The following is a 16487-nucleotide window of genomic DNA, read 5'->3' as shown; positions in this document are numbered from 1 at the left end:
TTTTTTTCCAGGTGGGGTCTCAATGTAGCCCATGCTAACCTGAAACTCACTCTAGCCCCATGCTGGCCTCAAACTCAAGACAATTCTCCTGCCTCCCAAGTGCTAGCATTAAAGGTATATACCACCACACCTGCCACTTTAAAAAAAATATTTTAAAATATATTTATTTACAAGCAGGGGGCCATGGGTGTGCCAGGGTCTCTCTAGCTGCTGCAAATGAACTACAGAAGCATGTGCAACTTTGGCTTTACGTGGGTGCTGGGGAATCACAGGTAAGCATTTCAACCACTGATCTATCTCCCCAGCCCATTTTGTTTCTTTTGAGGTAGAACTCATTCTGCAGTCCCAGGCTGGCCTTGAACTCACAGTGATCCTCTTACCTCTACCTCCTGAGTGCTGGGATTAAAAGTGTGCCCTACCATGCCCAGCTTCTTTTATCAGTTTTTTAAAGTTGATATAAAAACTGTATGTATTTGTGGGGTCCTATGATGACTTTTGCATACATGTGTATGTGTGTAGAGTATGTATGGTATGTGGTGCAATGTATGTAGTATGCACATGTAGTGGAGGTCAGAGAATGCTGGGTGTCAGCCTCTATTGCTCATCCATGTGTTTCCTTGAAGAGTTTCTTACTCAACCCAGAGCTGCTGCTTTTCAGTCAGCCAGTCCTGGTGATTTTCCAGTATCCATTCTCCTCCCAGGACTGGAGTAACAGACATGTGTGCCCGTGCTCACAAGTTTGCAGGGATGCTGGGGAAGCAAACGAGGACGGTGTCAAGCCCTCATGCTTGTGCAGCAAGCACTCTTACCCATTAAGTCCTACTACGTGATATTTTGACACATGCACATAACAACTAATATTCAAAACAGTGAATGCATATCTACCTCTTCAAATATTGACCATGTCGTTATGAAGACAATACTCCAAGTTCTATTAGCTTTTTAAAAAAATTATTAATTTCTTTGAGAAAGAGACAGAAAAAGGCAGAGAAAGAAAAAGAGAATGAATATAGACATGCCAGGATCTTTTGCCAATGTAAACTAACTCCAGACACATACGCTACTTTGTGCATCTGGCTTTACATGGGTCCTGGGGAATTGAACCCAGGCTGTCAGGCTTGCAAGCAGGTGTCTTGAGGTGCTTTTAGCCATCTCTCCAGCCCTCTATTAGCTTCTTTGAGATATATAGCACATTCTGCTACCTATGGTCACCCTGGCATACAAGAACTTATTTCTCTTGTGTCTTTTGTAGAGTCTTTACAACAGTACCATAAAGCATTGGGAATAGGCTTGAAGACCAAGAATCTGCACATGGTATTTAGTGACTGAAAGGACACCCCCAGCTTTGATTTTTTTTTTTTTTATTGGTTTTTTGAGGTAGGGTCTCACTCTGGCTCAGGCTGACCTGGACTTCACTATGTAGTCTCAGGGCAGCCTAGAACTCACGGTGATCCTCTCACCTCTGTCTCCCTCCCGAGTGTTGGGATTAAAGCCAAGGAGAACATTTTTTTGTTTTATTGCTTTTCAAGGTAGGGTCTCACTATAGCCCAGGATGATCTGGAATTCACTCTGTAGTGTCAGGGTGGCCTCAAACTTACGGCAATCCTCCTACCTCTGCCTCCTGAGTGCTGGGATTAAAGGCATGCGCCACCATGCCTGGCCCCAGGGAGAACTTTTAAAATACAGACGCCCAGAATTTCTAGAGGGCTGAAGCCATGGAGGATCCTATGACAGCACTGCAGGAGAAGGTATAAACATCATTTTTCGCTGTATTAAAACTTGTATGGTGACTGGAGAGACGGCTCAGCAGGTAAAGGCACTCGCTTGCAAAGCTTGATGGCTCCAGTTCAATTCCCCAGTGCTCATGTGAAGCCAGATGCACAAAGTGGCATGTGCATCTGCAATTTGTCTGAAGTGGTAAGAGGCCTTAGCATGCCCACACTTTCTCCCTGCCTGTTTCACTGTCTCTTTCTTTCTCAAATAAATGAATATATATTAGCTGGGCGTAGTAGTGCACACCTTTAATTCCAGTACTTGGGAGGCTGAGGTAGGAGGACTGCTGTGAGTTTGAGGACAGCCCACGACTATATAGTGAATTCCAGGTCAGCTTGGGCTAGAGTGAGATCCTACTTTGAAACCCCTCCTCAAAAATTAATAAAAAACATTAAAAAAAAAAACATGTGGATTGGAGAGGTGGCTTAGTGGTTAAGGTAAGGGCCCAGGTTAGATTCCTCAGGACCCACATAAGCCAGATGCACATGGTGGTGCATGTGTATGGAGTTCATTTGCAGTGGTTAGAGGCCCTGGCGTGTCCATTCTCTCTTTCTCTCATAAAAAAATTAGAAAAACCATGTTGTACAGTTTAAACATATACTGTAAAAAAAAAAAAAAAAAACAATGCAATTTATTTTATTTTGGAGGAAAAATGCCAAAAGCAAAACAGAGAAAATCCCAGGATCCACTCCTGACCTAGGGTCAGGATCTTTCTGTGGGTGGCCCAGCTGCTAGAAGGTCTTAAAGCCACATTGGTGACTAGGTGAGCAGCTGAGAGAGAGAGCACTGCACGGAGAACACAGGAACTCGAGTCACTCCAGAAGGCTTATGTTATTAAATTTAGCCTAAAAGAGGCTGGAGAGATGGCTTAGCGGTTAAGCACTTGCCTGTGAAGCCTAGGGACCCCAGTTCGAGGATCGATTCCCCAGGACAAACATTAGACAGATGCACAAGGAGGCACACGCATCTGGAGTTTGTTTGCAGTGGCTGGAGGCCCTGGCACGCCCATGCTCTCTTTCTCTCTGCCTTTCTCTCTGTGTCGCTATCAAATACATAAATAAAAAAACAGTTAAAAAAAATTTAGCCTAAAAAGCAAAGCTTTCAAAAGAGGTCCCAGATAGTCAAGTAGAGTGGAATGTCGTAAGGGAAACCCAGTTACCCAAGAGCCTGGACTTTAGTGGACACGGAACTGTGTTGCAACAAAAGGAGCAAATCCTGGGAGACTCCTTACCTGCTGCTGTCATCAGAGGACTGAAGCGTATGCACGTCCCCTCGACTTCCAGATCCATTACAGTGAGACCACTTGCAGGCACCAGCTGTTTCAACTGTTCTCCCAGCTGCAGGGAGAAAGACAGAGTGAGTAAAACACTTGCAACAAGGGTTTGAGAGCCCTTGCCACTATCAGCCAGGCCAAAGGGCTCCTGAGGATAACTTCCTTGTATACTTCAGGCTATCTTCCAATATTTAGTGGCATCAGTGCTGGGAATGGAACCTAGAGGGCCATGCCAAGCCCCCCCTCCCTCAACTTCTTTTACCTCCCCCATTCCTTTTTAAAAGTATTTATTTGAAACAAAGAGAGAGGCAGATAGATATATATAGAGAAAATGGGTGCGCCAGGGCCTTCAGCCACAGGAAACGAACTTCAATGTATGTGCTACATTGTGCATCTGGCTTTATGTGGGTACTGGGGAACCAAATCTGGGTCCTGTGGCTTTGCCAGCAAGTGCCTTAACTGATAAGCCAACTCTCCAGCCTGTTTTTTTTTGAGGCACAATCTCACTCTAGCCCAGGCTGACCTAAAGCTCACGCTGTAGCCCAGGCTGGCCTTGAACTCACAAGTGATCCCAGACTCCCAAGTGCTGGAATTAAAGACATGAACTACCACGCCCACTTTCCAAGTTCTTTTTAAATTTTTTTTTTGTTCATTTTTTATTTATTTATTTGAGAGTGACAGACAGAGAGAAAGACAGATAGAGGGAGAGAGAGAGAGAATGGGCGCGCCAGGGCTTCCAGCCACTGCAAACGAACTCCAGATGCGTGCGCCCCCTTGTGCATCTGGCTAACGTGGGACCTGGGGAACCGAGCCTCGAACCGGGGTCCTTAGGCTTCACAGGCAAGCGCTTAACCGCTAAGCCATCTCTCCAGCCCCCAAGTTCTTTTTAAAAACAGTACATTTCACTTTTCTGTTTTATTTTGTCTTTTGAGGTAGGGTATCACTCTAGCTCAGGCTGACATGGAATTCACTACGTAGTCTCAGGGTCATTTTTATTTAAATACAAATTAATTTAATTTTTAAGTATCTTATTTTTATTATTTTGAGAGAGGGAAGGAGAGAGAGGAGGGAGGGAGGGAGGGAGGAAGGGAGGGAGAGAATGGGCATGCCAGGGCTTCCAGCCACTGCAAACAAACTCCAGATGCACGCACCATCTTGTGTATCTGGCTTACATGGATACTGGAGAATTGAACTGGGGTCCTTTGGCTTTGCAGCCAAGCACCTTAACCACTAAGCCATCTCTCCAGCCCTAATTTAGTTTTTTTTAAAGATAATTTTTTACTTGTTCGAGAGAGAGAAAGAGAAAGAGGCAGAGAGAAAGAGAGAATGGGTGCACCAGGGCCTCCAGCCCTTGCAAATGAACTCCAGATGCATGTGCCCCCTTGTGCATCTGGCTTACGTGGGTCCTGGGGTATTGAACTGGGATCCTTAGGCTTCGCAGGCAAGTACCTTAACCGCTAAGCCATTTCCTCAGCCTCACAAATTAATTTTTTAAAATTATTTTTGTTGGGCTGGAGAGATGGCTTAGCGGTTAAGCGCTTGCCTGTTGAAGCCTAAGGACCCCGGTTTGAGGCTCGGTTCCCCAGGTCCCACGTTAGCCAGATGCACAAGGGGGTGCACGCGTCTGGAGTTCGTTTGCAGAGGCTGGAAGCCCTGGCGTGCCCATTGTCTCTCTCGCCCTCTATCTGTCTTTCTCTCTGTGTCTGTCGCTCTCAAATAAATAAATAAAAATTATTTTTGTTTATTTTTATTTGAGAGTGACAGAGAAAGAGGGAGGGGGAGAGAGAGAGAGAATAGGCCTGCCAGGGCCTCCAGTCACTGCAAACTATCTCCAGATGCATGTGCTACCTTGTGCATCTGGCTTATGTGGGTCCTGGGGAATATGAGCCTTGAATTGGGGTCCTTAGGCTTCACAGGCAAGTGCTAAACCACTAAACCATCTCTCCAGCCCTCCACAAATTAATTTTAGAGAGACATGAAATACAGTTAAGGCAAAAATACAAAATAAAATTTGCCCACAACCATTAACTCCAATACTGACTGCTAACATTTGGTACTCTTTCCAGGATCTTGTCTTCTCTGTATGTAAATGGAATGTATTTATCATTTAACATGACATTCTACACACTGTATAGTAACCTCCGTTTAATTTGCACTGACCATTTCCCATCTGCATTAAGTATTCAGCTACAGGTAATGGCTGCTCTGAACTGCAGTGTGTGGACGCACTCTCACACTCACCAAAGCCCCTGGGCCTGATTTGGCTGTGGTGAACACACTTACTTTGTTGTAATATGACTTGAATTGGTGAATTGTCACATGCTGGTTAAGTTTGTTTAGAGCTCACTGAACAAGAAGTCGTCCTCTCCCGGCCCATCTCAGATCCAATCATGTTTATCTAAAAGCAACCTTGGATACCCCTTGTTCTGGACAGGCTAGCCCCCAACCCCATGACAAGAAATGAGAACAGCCCAAGGGACTGCACCCCTGAGAACAGTTAGAAGGTAAACCAGTTCATCTGTTCATCTTCCGCCCCCAAATCTCAAGACTTGAGCAGAGGTCACTATTGTTTAATTCCACTGCCCACGAAGCCTATCTGAGAGGAAGACCTCTGCCTGGGACTCTCAATCCGGAACTCCAGCTGACTCTTTCAACAGGGATTCTCCACAGTCTTTTCTGCTGGATGTTGTGAGTGCATGATCTGATGTTCTGCTATTTATCTGCAGTCTGCCTCTATTCTTTGACTTTCCCCCCTATTTATTTAAGAGGAGAGAGAAAGGCAGACAGGGACAAAATGGGCACACCAGGGCCTCTAGCCACTACAAACAAACTCTAGACACATGTGCTACCTTGTGCATCTGGTTTTATATGGGTACTGGGGAACTGAACCTGTTTCCTTTTGCTTTGCAGGCAAGTGCCTTAACTGCTAAGACATCTCTTTAGCCTCTTTTGCTTGATATTTACATTTATATACTCATTCATTTGAAACTGAAAGTACAGCATTATTATAGACCATTTTTCTTGACAGAACACTTATCGAGAACACTGAAGTACTTGAGTGTTCAGAAAGCTTCCCGAGCACAATGCTCTGAGTCAACTGCCCCAAATCCAAAGGTAAGAGCCCAGGCATGGTGGTGCACAATTTTAATCCCATCACTTGGAAGCTGAGGTAGGAGGATTACCATGAGCTTGAGGCTAGCCTGGGCTGCAGAGTGAGTTCCAGGTCATCCTGGGTTTGAGTGAGACCCTAGGTCAAAGGTGTTCACAGGACAGGGCCTGGGTGCCTTCTGATGTGGCTCAGCCTCTGCAGAAAGCTAAAGGAGCCACAAAGTCCAGGGCTTCCGTGTACTGCTACAGCCTTATACAGCAACACGGGGGCTGAGGGGCTTGCCCAAGGTATAGTCTTGGATTTGGAACAGGAGAGGCCCAGTACTTCTGTAGGCTCCTTTCTACACATGATCAACTATCCCAGAGTGTTCCCAGATGTAAAAAAGTATTTAGGAGCTGGAGAGATAGCTTAGTGGTCAAGGTGTTTGCCCACGAAGCCTATGGACCTTGGTTTGAGTCCCCAGTACCCATGTGAACCAAATGCACATGGTGGCACATGTATCTGGAGCTTGTTTGCAGAGGGTAGAGGCCCTGGTGCACCTATTCTCTTTCTTAAATAAATCAGTAATGAAAAAGTATTTAATTCCAGTGCTCAGGAAGCCAAGGTAGGAGGATCTCTGAGTTTGAGGCCAGCCTGGGACTACAGAGTGAGTTGCCTGGGCTACATTGAGACCCTGCCTTGGAGGGGAGGGGACACAACCAAAGAAAAAAGAAAGCCAACTGCCATCCTTCATCCTTACCCAACGGTTCAATGCATCACAAGAATGTCTCTCCCGACCAACTGCTGCAGGTACCACATTGGGCACAGGGACAGCTTTCAACACTGGATCTGAGGGCAAATAAGAAAGGGCTATGTCTCAGAGCAAGCCTACAGTAAACATCACAATCCAATCCCTTTCCACTCAGATCCCAGGAGGGACCCATTAGAACAGCTTCATACGCTACTGACACTAGCTGCCTGACAGAAGGGAGGCAGGGCCTTCTTATAACCCTGGCTGACCAAGAATTTACTCAGTAGCCCAGGTCAGTCTCAAACTTACAAGTAATCATTCTATCTTAGCCTCCCAAGAGCTGGATTATAGGTGCCACCACACCCTGTTCTCTCTCTGCTTGTAAACAAATAAATAAATAATTTAGCTGGGTAATGTGGCTCATGCCTTTGATCCCAGCACTTGAAAGTTCGAGGCCACCCTGAAACTACAAAGTGAACTCTAGGTCATCCTGGGTAAAACTAAAACCCTACTTCAACCCCCCCCAAAAAGGGACAGATTTCAGATTTCTGAGTCCAATCTCCCGGAAAATAGGGCCCCAAAATTTGACAGCAGATATAATGCCTCATGAACTATTTTCTTTATGAAGTATATAATCCTGAATATATTAACAGAAACAAAAATTTTTTTTTGTTAAAAAGGGAGGAGGCTGGAGAGATGGGTCCGTGGCTAAGGCATTTGCCTGCAAAGCCTAAGGACCCGAGTTTGATTCCCCAGCAGCCATGTAACGCCAGATATACAAGGTGGCCCATTCGTCTGGAGTTTATTAGCATTGGCTAGAGGCCTTGGTGCTCCCATTCTTTCAGTTTCTGTCTTCCTCTCTCTCTCAAATAAATAAATTAATTAAACAAATAACTAAAAAGCAATGTCTTTTAAATTTTTTTCAAATTTACTTGAGAGAGAGGTACAGAGGGAAAGAATGGGTGTGCCAGTGCTTTCAGCTGCTGCAAATGAACTCCAGATTTGTGTGCCACCTTGTGCATCTGGCCTACATGGGTGCTGGGGAATCAAACCTGGGTCCTTTGGCTTTGCAGGAACCGCTAAGCCATCCCCCCAGCCCTAAAGATTATTTATTTATTTATTTGAGACAGAAAGGGGGAGAGAGAACGGGCACACCATGGCCTCCAGCCACTGCAAACAAACTTCAGATGCATGTGCCACCATGTGCATCTGGCTTATGTGGGACCTGGAGAATGAAACCTGGGTCCTTACACATCACAAGCATGCGCCTTAACCACTAAGCCATCTCTCCAGCCCTAAAACAACAATTTCTTTAAAGAAGTAAACCTTTAATCCCAGCACTCGGGAGGCAGAGGTAGGAGGATCACCGTGAGTTCGAGGCCACTTTGAGACTTCATAGTGAATTCCAGGTCAGCCTGGGCTAGAGTGAGACCTTACCTCGAGGAAAAAAAAAAAAAAAAGTAAAAATAAAAATGTTTCTTCAAGGAATTGTGAAAGGAAACCAAAGCAAATATTTTAGATTTTTATTTTTCATTTTTGTTTATTTATTAGAAAGAGAGAGAGAGACAGAAAGAATGGGTATGCCAGGGCCTCTAGCCACTGCAAATGAACTCCAGACACATGTACCACCTTGTATATCTAGCTTACATGGGTACTAGGGAACTGAACCTGGGTCCTTAGGCTTCGCAGGCAAGCCACCTTAAGTCATCTCTCCAGCCCTATTTTATTATTATTTATTTTTATTTTAAAAATATTTTATTTATTGTTCTGAGAGAGAGGGAAAGAGAATGGGCATGCCAGAGCCATCAGCCAATGCAAACGAACTCCAGACTCATGTTCCATTTTGTGCATCTGGCTTAAGTGCGTCCTAGAGAATTGAACCTGGATCCTTTGTATTTGCAGACAAGTGCCTTAGCTGCTAAGCCATCTCTCCAGTCTGTGCCCATATCATTTATACACACACATACACACATATATTTTGTTTTTTTGAGATAGGGTCTCACGCTAGCCCAGGCTGACCTGGAACTCACTATATAGTCTCAGGGTGGCCTCGAACTCTCAGCAATTCTCCTACCTCTACCTTCCAAGTGCTGGGATTAAAGGCGTGCACTACCATGCCCAACTATTTTAGGTATTTTAAGTTAACTAGTCTATCAAGCAGAGTGCACTCAGCCAATCCAGCCCTGGTCCAATGACTGGCATTTTGGAAACACTGGTTTAGTTCCAGCAAATGCAATGTGAAGGCATTTAGGACTGGTGTGCCTGTGATGACTGAAGATTTTAGTAATACAATATTGTGGGCTACTTATTTAACCTCAGATGTTATCAAATTCAGCTTAGTAATAACCCACTATATGTCATCAAATTCAAAGGCCTTAAATATAGACACAAAACAATCACTTACCAGAGCCTGATAATTCCTGGAAAAATTTGAACACCACTACTGGAGAGCTGAGCTCATCTTCCACCTGCAAAAGGGAAGCCTGCTACTACCAGGGGCAGTCAGTGCCAAACATCAACAAAATGAAATACTGAGTGTGGAAAACAGGCAGAGACCCTCATTTTGTAGACAGCATATTAAAAAGCTCAAAGGATGTAAGCAACCTGAGGCTCCTACTCTCTTAACCCAGCAAACCCTAAAACTCAGACAAACCTTTCTTTCATGCCTCTGAAAACACCCTTCCCCATACACTTTGTCCTCACCTTATAAAACTGTCAGAACACGGGCTGGGGAAATGGCTTAGCAGTTAAGACATTTGCCTGCAAAGCCTAAGGACCTTGGTTCAGTTCCTCAGGACCCACATAAGCCAGATGCACAAAGGGGTGCATGCGTATGGAGTTTGTTTGCAGTGGCTGGAAGCCCTGGCGTGACCATTCTCTCTGCCTTTCCCCCCCACCCCTCTCTTTCTCTCTCCCTCTCTCTCTGTCAAATAAATAAATAAGTAAATAAAATATTTTAAAAAACTGTCAGAACAGGTCCTGTCAGTTGTCTACATGTATTTACTTAGATTTAATACCAGGAGACAGGTGGCGGACAACTACCTCCTTTCATTAATGGATTTCCTAACAGATGAGAATTCTCACTGCATTGCATTAACAGTCTAGTTAGTTCTGGTCACACACAGCGTTAACCATCAACTTGGCCATGGGATCAGGGTGCATGTGGAGAAGCAATGACTGGCAGGCTCTGTGGTGTTTTATGGGGCATCCCTGAGGGAAAAGCACTCTTTCAATAATTCAACTGTAGTCCTACTGCTGTAGCTGTGCACCCTATGTTCCAAGGCCACGGGCGGGGCCTCAACAGGAAATGCTAAATCACAGAAAAGGAAGCAGCTGGCCAAAGAGCTTTCCTACCAACTCTTCAGAGGCTCATGTGGCTGTAACTGACAGGTGGGAGTTCATTCAGATTTGCACATTACTTACTAAGCTCGTTTCTATGCTGAAATGCTGGTCATGTGCCACCTCCAGCTCGCATAGAAAGAAAACTTTTCATTCCTTAGGGAGGCTTAACACCTTTTTTTTGTTTGTTTTTTTCAAGGTAGAGTCTTGCTCTAGTCCAGGCTGACCTGAAATGCACTATGTAATCTCAGGGTGGCCTTGAACTCATGGCGATCCTCCTACCTCTGCCTCCCAAGCACTGGAATTAAAAGTGTGCGCCACCACACTGTTAAAGCCCGGCTTTAACACACTTTTTACACACTGGAGTGAGCCCAATAAGCAAGTAGGAACAAAACAGGTGAAAATAATCTACCTATCCTTCACCTTCAGTTAGAATAAATTTTTTCCTTCTTTCTTTGAACTCTGGTCTCAAATGTTAGTATGCATAAGGAATACCATACTTGGTTATAAACCTAAACTTATGGTTCTACTAACATGGGAGGCTAAAACAGTACTAAAGTTATCAACTCTAAATATCTGAAGTAGCCAGGTGTGGTGCTGCACGCCTTTAATCCCAGCACTTGGGAGGCAGAGGTAGGATCGCCACTAGTTCAAGGCCACCTTGAGACTACAAAGTGAATTCCAGGTCAGCCTGGGTTAGCTAGAGTGAGACCCTATCTTAAAAAATCAAAACAAAAATAAAAACCTAAATATCTGAAGTGCTGGAAAAATATAACTGATATTAAAAAAAACTTTAAACCACTGATAGACTCAATCAAAGTGAATCCAGAAGAAGCTGTAAACTGAGCTGTAGAGGCAGGGAACCAGATTGCTTTGGACCTTGGCTTTCATTGTCAGGGCCTTGGATTTTCAAGATTATGTGATAGACAACAGTGAACTTGCAAAAAGCCTTCATGAAGTCAGATGTGGTGGCACACGCCTTTAATCCCAGCACTCGGGAGGCAGAGGTAGGAGGATCGCCATGAGTTCAAGGCTACCCTGAGACTACATAGTGAATTCCAGGTCAGCCTGGGCTAGAGTGAGACCCTACCTCGAAAACACGAAAAAAAAAAAAAAAATAGCCTTCATGTAGCTTCTGAAGGAAAAAGCACAATGAATATAAAATATGATTTCAGGCAATAATAAGTTCAATGAAGAAAAATAGTTCTAGGGGAACAGGGAGATGGATGGCAAGGCATGGGAGCTTCTCACGATGGTGAGAAAAAGCCTCTTCAAAGAGGTGATATTTGAACTAAGATATGAAAGCTAAAAACCTGGTCACAAGAAGAAATGGTGGGGGTGGGGTGAGTGTTTTCAGCCAAGGGAACAAAGGAGACTGTTGTGAGAATTAAACACAATAATGCATGAAAGGTCCTTAGTACCATGTGTGGTAACTGGTAAACAGTTCACAAACAGTAGTTCTGACTGACAGACTACCTAACATGTTCATGCATTTGTTCATCAGGCACCCTGAATAGGCGTGCCAGGGCTCCAGCCATGTAAACAAACTCCAGATGCATGAGCCCCCTTGTGCCATCTGGCTTACTGGGGTCCTGGGGAATCAAACCTGGGTCCTTTACCTTTGTAGACAAACGCCTTAACTGCTAAGCCATCCCTGAGTTCCTTTAATCCCAGCACTCACCTGGGAGGCTGCGGTAGCAGGATCGCTGTGAGATCCAGGTCAGCCTGGACTACAGTGAGACCCTACCTCAAAACAAAACAAAACAAAACAAAACAAAACAAAACAAAACAAAACAAAACAAAGCAAAGCAAAGCAAAGCAAAGCAAAACACAACAGAAAAAATAAAAAAGGTGAAGAACATGACTCAGTGTCACAGGGCCACCCTGTGGCATGGCTGAGAGCAGAACTCAAGTCAGCTGACTTAAAATCATCCCCTCTGCTCTCCTCCAACCTTCTCCTCCCACCCAGGATTCCTTTTAGTGTGGTAAATAGAAACAAAATATACTAACCTGAACTCTAAATAAACTCAAGCACCAGTTGTAAACTATAGTCTGTGTTGTTAAAGAAAGACTCAGGGAGCCCATTTAAATGAGAAATATGACCCATGTATTCCCTACAATTCTAAAATACTATGAAGTAAGATGCAAAAACCTTCCTGCCAGGACTGATACTTATTTTTGGTAATTAATGCTGTTAAGTCCCCATCTCCCTGTCAGTTTTATCTGCAGGGAACAATATCTGAAAAATTCACATTAGTAAGGTACCAGTAGACAAAAACAGGACCAACTGCCCCGCCCAATCCCCCTGTGAGCAGGCTTCATGAAAGTAGCTCAAAGCATTCAGACACACAGAATGATCAGTCATGTCTAAGGACAGGTATTTTCCAGTTCTTGGGCAGGTGAAATCAGGCTAACTGCATAATTAGGTCATTAAAAATATGCATGAGTCCCTCCCAAAGACTGTTTATTGGAACTGTCACAATTCAAGTAAACATATCACTCGTGGGAAAAATTTTTTTTCTTTTCGTGTATTTCAAGGTAGGGTCTCACTGTAGCCCAGGCTGACTTGGAACTCACTTTGTAGCCCAACTGGCCTCAAACTCACAATGATCCTCTACCCCTGACTCCCAAGTGCTGGGATTAAAGGTGTGTGCCACCATGCCCAGCAGAAAAATAATTTTCCTGTTGAAGCTGAAGAATGTTATTATTTCATAGGAAGTTATATACTATACCAAGATTTTGATGTGGTTCACTTTCTTCAAACTTTCTTGCAATCTTTGACTCTGAAAGGGATAAAAAAATTGTACAATTTCACTAGACAGACACCATATATCACTTTTCATGAGTATCTACAATATGCAAATAAGCACCTCAAGGCAGACAAAAGTACCTGCAACTTAGTGATTTCTAAGTTTGGTCCCCAAGTTTTGCAACTGAACATCTACAAATATTCATCACTCTTTAGTGACTGTCCTGCTAACAATCCAGCCTCGTAAGAAAGACTACTGAGAGCAATGTGAGCCGGGCACGGTGCTGGGCACTGGAGCGGGAGAGGACTGTGGTGAGAGCAGCGTGTGTTCGAGAGCTAGTCAGGAGCCGGGCGCTGTACAGCAAGTGCAGGGCCAGGGTTAGTTACCTGCTCTGTCACTCATTAGCTATGAGCTTGGACAGGTTGTTTTAACTCTGTGTTACAATTCCCTCAATTACAAAGTGCATTTATCTTACTGGGTTGTTGTGAAAATTAAGGGAGTTGATATGCATTGAGTACTTAGAAACAGTGTGCACAGCACATAGTCTAAGTGACGGTCACCACTTGTCATCACCATAGAATGTCTCAATCCAGCACCTCGTCATTGTTACAAGGATAATAAAAGCATCCACCTCAGGGAGTAAAAGAACTCAGTAGACATCTATTGAGTGTTGGCTGCTGCAAAGCCCCTCACAGAACCCAACTTAAGTGTGTTATCAGTGGAATGTATATTCTCACAAGTACTGGCCACCAGCTAGAGTTCAGCTTGCAGGGAGATTCTAGAGCTGGGGTGACCCAAGAATTTTGTAGTAAATGTCATCATTATGTTCCTATACTCCTCAGGCCAAGGGGAATTGAAATTCTCCCTAGAGTGCTCAAACCTTCCCTAATTTGGCTAAGTTACTATGGCAACAAACGCTTCTCTTTCATAAGAACTAAATCAAGATATGAGCTAATCACATGATGAAAACACTTTTTAAAAATATAAACTTTAAATTTATTTTTAATGTAAAAAACACATGAACCAAAGAAGTAACTGCTAGAAAAATAAGAAAATGCTAATTTTTCCTGTATAAATTTGACACTTGAGGAAGTGCAAATTCCAAGTATTTATTTGCGGTTCTGAGATTGAACCCAGGTCTGTGCGCATACACAATACATGCTCTACCTCTACTCTATATGCAGCCCCCAAATGTATTTAAAACAAAGATTTAAGCCTATATGCATAGGTTACTTGACCAGAACTACTGTAAAACTTTTACATACATTAATTCAGTAGTTCTCATATACAATCCTTGGTAAATTATGATCCTAATCACAGTGAAACAATGAACATGTCCCGAGGTGCTTTACATAGGGCTCAGTTCCCAGAGAATAAATATGACTGGTTTTGTGTGTGTGTGAGCACGCGTGTGGGCACATGAACACGTGTGTTCGAAAGGAGGCAGAGGGCTGGGGAGATGGCTTAGTGGCTAAGCGCTTGCCTGTGAAGCCTAAGGACCCTGGTTCGAGGCTCAATTTCCCCAGGACCACGTTAGCCAGATGCACAAGAGGGCGCAAGTATTTGGAGTTCCTCTGCAGTGGCTGGAGGCCCTGGTGCACCCATTCTCTCTTTCTCTCTCTTTCTCTCTCTCTAACTGCCTCTTTCTCTGTCCCTCTCAAGTAAATAAATAACAAAAATAAATTAAAAAAAAAAGAAAGGAGGCAGAGGTTGAGTTAGTTGTCTTCCTCCACCATTCTCTTCTTTATTACTGAGGCAGGGTCTCTCATTTGAACCCAGAGCTCTTTGATGCAACTAGTCCAGTTAGGCAGCTTGCCCTGGGGACTCAGTCTCTGCCTTTTGTGCTCTGGGATCACAGGTGGCCACCACCTGCATGGGTCTTTGGCATGTGTGCTCGTCTGTCTGCATTCTTGCTGCACAGTTCATACGAAGGCATACATTCCCCGAGGAGGAAGCACCTGCTGGCATTCACATGAGTGCTGGGGATCCAGACTTGGATCCTCACATTTCGTGGCAAGCGTTTTATTCATTAATCCATCTCTCCAACTCTTTCTGGTGTCCTGAGACAGGATCTCATAAAGACTGTCCTTAAATTCACTTCCTAGTGAGGGTGGCTTTAGTCAGATCCTCCACCTACCAAATGCTGGGATTCCAGGGAACAGCCAACACACCTGGCTCAACTTTTTGTTTTTTGTTGTTGTTTTGAGGTAGGGTCTTGCTTTAGCCCAGGCTGACCTGGAATTTACTCTGTAGTCTCATGCTGGCCTTGAACTCATGGCAATCCTCCTACCTCTGCCTCCTGAGTGCTGGGATTAAAGGCGTGCACCACCACGTCTGGCTGACTTTTTGCTTGTTAAATTTTTTAAAAATATTTATTTGAGATAAAGGAGGTGGGAAAGCAGATGGGCATGCCAGGGCCTCTAGCTGCTACAAATGAACTCCAGGGGCATGCACCACTTTCTGCATCTGGTTTATGTGGGTCCTGGGAATTGAACCTGGGTCCTTAGGCTTTGTAGCAAGTGCCTTAACTGCTAAGCCATCTCTCCAGTCCTTGCTTATTTATTTATTTATTTTTTAGTTTTTTGAGGTAGGGTTTCACTGTGCTCCAGGCTGACCTGGAATTTACTATGTAGTCTCAGGGTGCCTCAAACTCATGGTGATCTCCCTACCTCTGCCTCAGCTCTTGCTTTTTAAAAAAAATATCTGAGACTCAGAGACAGAGGCAGACAGAGAATGTCTACTTTGTGTACCTGGCTTTTTGTGGGTATTGGGGGACAGAATATAGGCCATTAGATTTTGCAAGCAAGTGCCTTTAACTACTGAGTCATCTTTCCAGCCCAACTTTTTGCTTTTTATTTTTTTTAAATGGTTTAAAATATTATTTGTTTGTAAAGAAAGAGACAGACTGAGAACGAATGGGTGTGTCAGGACCTCTAGCTCCTACAAACGAACTGCAGATACATATGCCATTTTGTGCACCTGGATTTACTTGGGTACTAGAGAACTGAACCCAGCTTTGCAAGTAAGTGCCACTGAGCCATCTCTCTAGCCCCTTTTTGCTTTTTAAAAGATATGTTCTGAATGTTTGTATCTGTCCCACGTTCCTATGCTGAAATCTAGGAGTTAACAAAATAGTAGGGATTAAGGGAGGGCCTTCATAAGTGGAACTGAGGAGTGTGCTTATACAGGGCTGAAGGGAGTCTGTCCCCATGGGAGGACACACAGAAGGTGCCATCTATGAGGACTGAGCCTCACCAGACACTAAATCTGATAGTATCTAGAACTGTAAGCAATAAATTTTTCCTATTTACAAATTATCCAGTCTATAGCAGCCAAATAGATTAAGATACAAATGACAATACAATTATATGTTTTTCACAATTAGAACACCTCTAATGCAAAGAGTTAGAACTTTCTCCAGAATCTTGCTATTAGGAAACCCAAGCTACTGTGGTAAAAAATAACCATGCCACCCATACTCTTATCTTCAGCCTCTGTCTGTGTCCCCTTCCT

At 44.0% G+C, this 16487-nt stretch overlaps 1 protein-coding gene across 2 annotated transcripts in view; it reads right to left on the bottom strand.

The window, feature by feature from the left end:
- The window catches only part of Pdxdc1 (pyridoxal dependent decarboxylase domain containing 1), a 71772-nt gene that overhangs the window by 9177 nt on the left and 46108 nt on the right, over positions 1-16487 (bottom strand). For both annotated transcript variants that reach the window (XM_004652048.3, XM_045161557.1), the window contains exons 13-16: positions 12957-13007; positions 9290-9353; positions 6895-6983; positions 3005-3110 (exon numbers count right to left, since the gene is read on the bottom strand). In XM_004652048.3, coding sequence (XP_004652105.2) covers positions 3005-3110; positions 6895-6983; positions 9290-9353; positions 12957-13007 — 310 coding nt within the window. The remainder of the gene's footprint in view (positions 1-3004; positions 3111-6894; positions 6984-9289; positions 9354-12956; positions 13008-16487) is intronic.

The sequence above is a fragment of the Jaculus jaculus genome, chromosome 11, assembly GCF_020740685.1.
Source record: "Jaculus jaculus isolate mJacJac1 chromosome 11, mJacJac1.mat.Y.cur, whole genome shotgun sequence".
NCBI lineage: Eukaryota > Metazoa > Chordata > Mammalia > Rodentia > Dipodidae > Jaculus > Jaculus jaculus.
The sequence above is the reverse complement of the archived record's forward strand: the minus strand, read 5'-3'. Positions and strand labels throughout refer to the sequence as shown.